The sequence below is a fragment of the Triticum aestivum genome, chromosome 3A, assembly GCF_018294505.1.
Source record: "Triticum aestivum cultivar Chinese Spring chromosome 3A, IWGSC CS RefSeq v2.1, whole genome shotgun sequence".
Taxonomy (NCBI): Eukaryota; Viridiplantae; Streptophyta; class Magnoliopsida; order Poales; family Poaceae; genus Triticum; species Triticum aestivum.
Genome location: NC_057800.1, coordinates 28,844,126 through 28,846,857, shown reverse-complemented (window position 1 = coordinate 28,846,857; position 2,732 = coordinate 28,844,126). Strand labels below are relative to the sequence as shown.

The window sequence follows — 2,732 nt, the reverse complement described above, 5'->3', positions numbered from 1 at the left end:
CATGACCAGTGTCTATCTACAGCCATAAGATGTTAGCGACCCACCATCCATCATAGCCTTTGGTCATTCTGAGAGAATTTTCTCGTGGCCATTCTGACTACTTGCTTACCTTTGTTTTTTTGCTTACGATGAAAAGATTTGGCAAACGGCAAACGTTAGGATAAAATTCTACTTCCTCCCTAAGCAAATAAAATTCTAGTTCCTCCCTAAGCAAATATAAACGCTCTTATATTTCTTTCTTTACAGAGTGAGTACCTGCCTTGAAGGAGTCGTGTTCCGAGAAGTACTCTGTTCCGGGATGAATGAGCAGGGAGAGAGAGAGCATGGAGGACCGTCGTGCCGTCCACGAGGCAACAGGCCACCCATTTCCAACCGCCCGCGGCATCTTTGCTGCCTCCGGAATCGATCGTCGATACTGCCGCGGCGCGGCACCGCCGGCCACGATGCGTCGTGCTCGCCGCCCACCACCCTGATTTGACTGGAGGGAGCACGACCCCGACACGATAACACCACCACCACTGTGCTCAAGCCGGAGTTGTCGACCCGAAGACGTGCCTCCCGGTGAAGAGAAGACGCGCTTCAGAAGGTGTTGGACGAACCTGATCTCTGTAGATCGGGACCTGCACTGGGGTGGCGAGGGAGAAGTGTGAACCCGGACTCTGCTTTTCCTACGCCAAGGCTCCACACACGTCGCGTCCAGCACGAGCTCGTCGTCCCAGCACCCGGAGCATATATACCACTACCACTACCACTACCACCACCACCACTACCACCACTACTCGGTGCACATCCAATCCAGATAGTCTTGTCCAGTCTAGTGAAGTGCAAACAAAGAAAACAGAAAGAGGCAGCCAGGAAGTCGAGTCGCCACTCGCCAGCAAGAATGTGCTTCGAGTTCAGCTCCTGTTTCGGCGGCGGCAGGACGGACGACTACGGCGGCGAGCGGTCCAGCCATGGCGGCTGCGGCGGCCGTCGCCGCGGCCGCAGGGGGTACGGCGAGAACAGGAGCGGCTACAACGCCACCGCCGCCGACCACAAGCCGGACGCGGCCTACGACCACCAGCGGGCTCTTGATGAGCAGGGGCACAAGGCCCACCATGACGTCGCGGGGAAACCTGACCACGCCGCCGTGGTCGCCGGCGCCGGTGGCCACGGCTATTACGCCGCCTACGCACCAGACAAGGCCCATGACGCACCGAAGCTTCCTGCGTGGCACAACAAGGTTGTCGACGACGCCGGCTACGCCTACAACACGGCGCGCCTCCGCCATCAGGCTGCTCCTGATCATAGGGAGCATGCGCACGCCGCCATGGATTACCACCACTACCCAAGCACTACTACCACTCTTGTAAGGTACTAGGTACTACTGTAGTCGTTAGGATTAGCTAGCATGGCAGTTCATCAATCCCTCCCTCCACTTAAACACTGCCTCTGCTTCTGTTCTATCAGGTAGCTCTGTTTTTCTCCTCTGTTTTTTGTTGCTCTTTGGATTTTCATCAGTCTTTTCATCTGCTCAAACTGAAAAGGCACCTGGAAAAGTTTGTGAGATTCAGCAGCCAGGGTGCTTGGATTTTTATCAGAGCCTCCATGTTTTTGTCCATGGATGTGCGGCACAAGTTCCAGCTCCAGGAAGCTTTTGTCAGTCGGTCTCCGTACTTGCTTGCCTGTAATTTTGCTTTGGCTGCTTTCTTCTTGTAGCATATAATCAAGTGAAAGAAAACATTTCTGAGATCTCAGATGATTCCCCATTTCTACCCTTGCTATGTGCATGTGTGTGGCTTCGCTGTCTTTTTATCATTCACCTAGTTCCAGGGCTTTAAGTCTCTCATGAATATTTATTCATTCTGATTGGTCTGATCCCAGAAACATTCTGAAGCACTGAAACCGCAACGGCTTGAACAACAGCGATCATCATATTTTTGTCTGTTGGCACCTCATCTACTGCTTGCGATACACCACCACAATTTGTATAAACCCTGAAGAATCATACTTGCTCAACATATTACCAGGTCCTAAAGCAGTATAATGATTTATTTCAAAGAAAGGTTCACCCTGATTTCCATTGGAAAAAACCAAATTTTAGTACAAAGTCCCGAGAATGAATTTGTATAACGATGTGTTTTCTATTCTTTTTTCCTAACAAACCGCACATATGTTTCTGACGCCATAAATAGCTGTTTTTCCGGGAGGTTCATGACATCATGCCTCCACTGGAGGTTAAAATAAAGTTCTAAAACGATATGAGTTGTCTGAATTAATTAGTGTTAAAATGATGCATGAAAATGAAGAAAGTATGGAAACTGATATTTTTCGATCTCATATTCACATGACACTAGTCATGACTAAGTCCAGTGAAATGATTGATTGTTTGCATAACCAAAATATTCTGCTGAAAATCACCAAGCATTGGAAAACAGAGCTATCATTAGCTGAGTTTGCTCAATAACATAGCCGTCTGTGGTGAGCCAAAACCGTGAAAAGTGAGCTCTAAGCAGCCTCGCGATGATTTGAACTGGACCATGTTTCGTACATCCACGGCCATCACCTTTGGCAACCGAGAAACAGGCACTACTATTCTGAAACAACTCCTGTTTTTCAGGATTTTACAACTTCCCCTAGTTCCGCCAGGCAATCACTTGGAAGAATTTGATCCATACTCTCCTGCGTAGAATATACAATAGGAATCTCTATCATAAGAAATCTAATTGCTCCCCCGCAAAAAAAAGTAAGAA

At 48.9% G+C, this 2,732-nt stretch overlaps 1 protein-coding gene across 1 annotated transcript; it reads left to right on the top strand.

Moving 5' to 3' along the window:
* Positions 1–772: 772 nt before the first annotated feature.
* LOC123057710 (uncharacterized) lies at positions 773–1,748 on the top strand. Its single transcript, XM_044480625.1, has one exon. The coding sequence runs from the start codon at positions 884–886 to the stop codon at positions 1,358–1,360; it is 477 nt and encodes a 158-aa protein (XP_044336560.1). The 5' UTR covers positions 773–883; the 3' UTR covers positions 1,361–1,748.
* Positions 1,749–2,732: the final 984 nt, after the last annotated feature.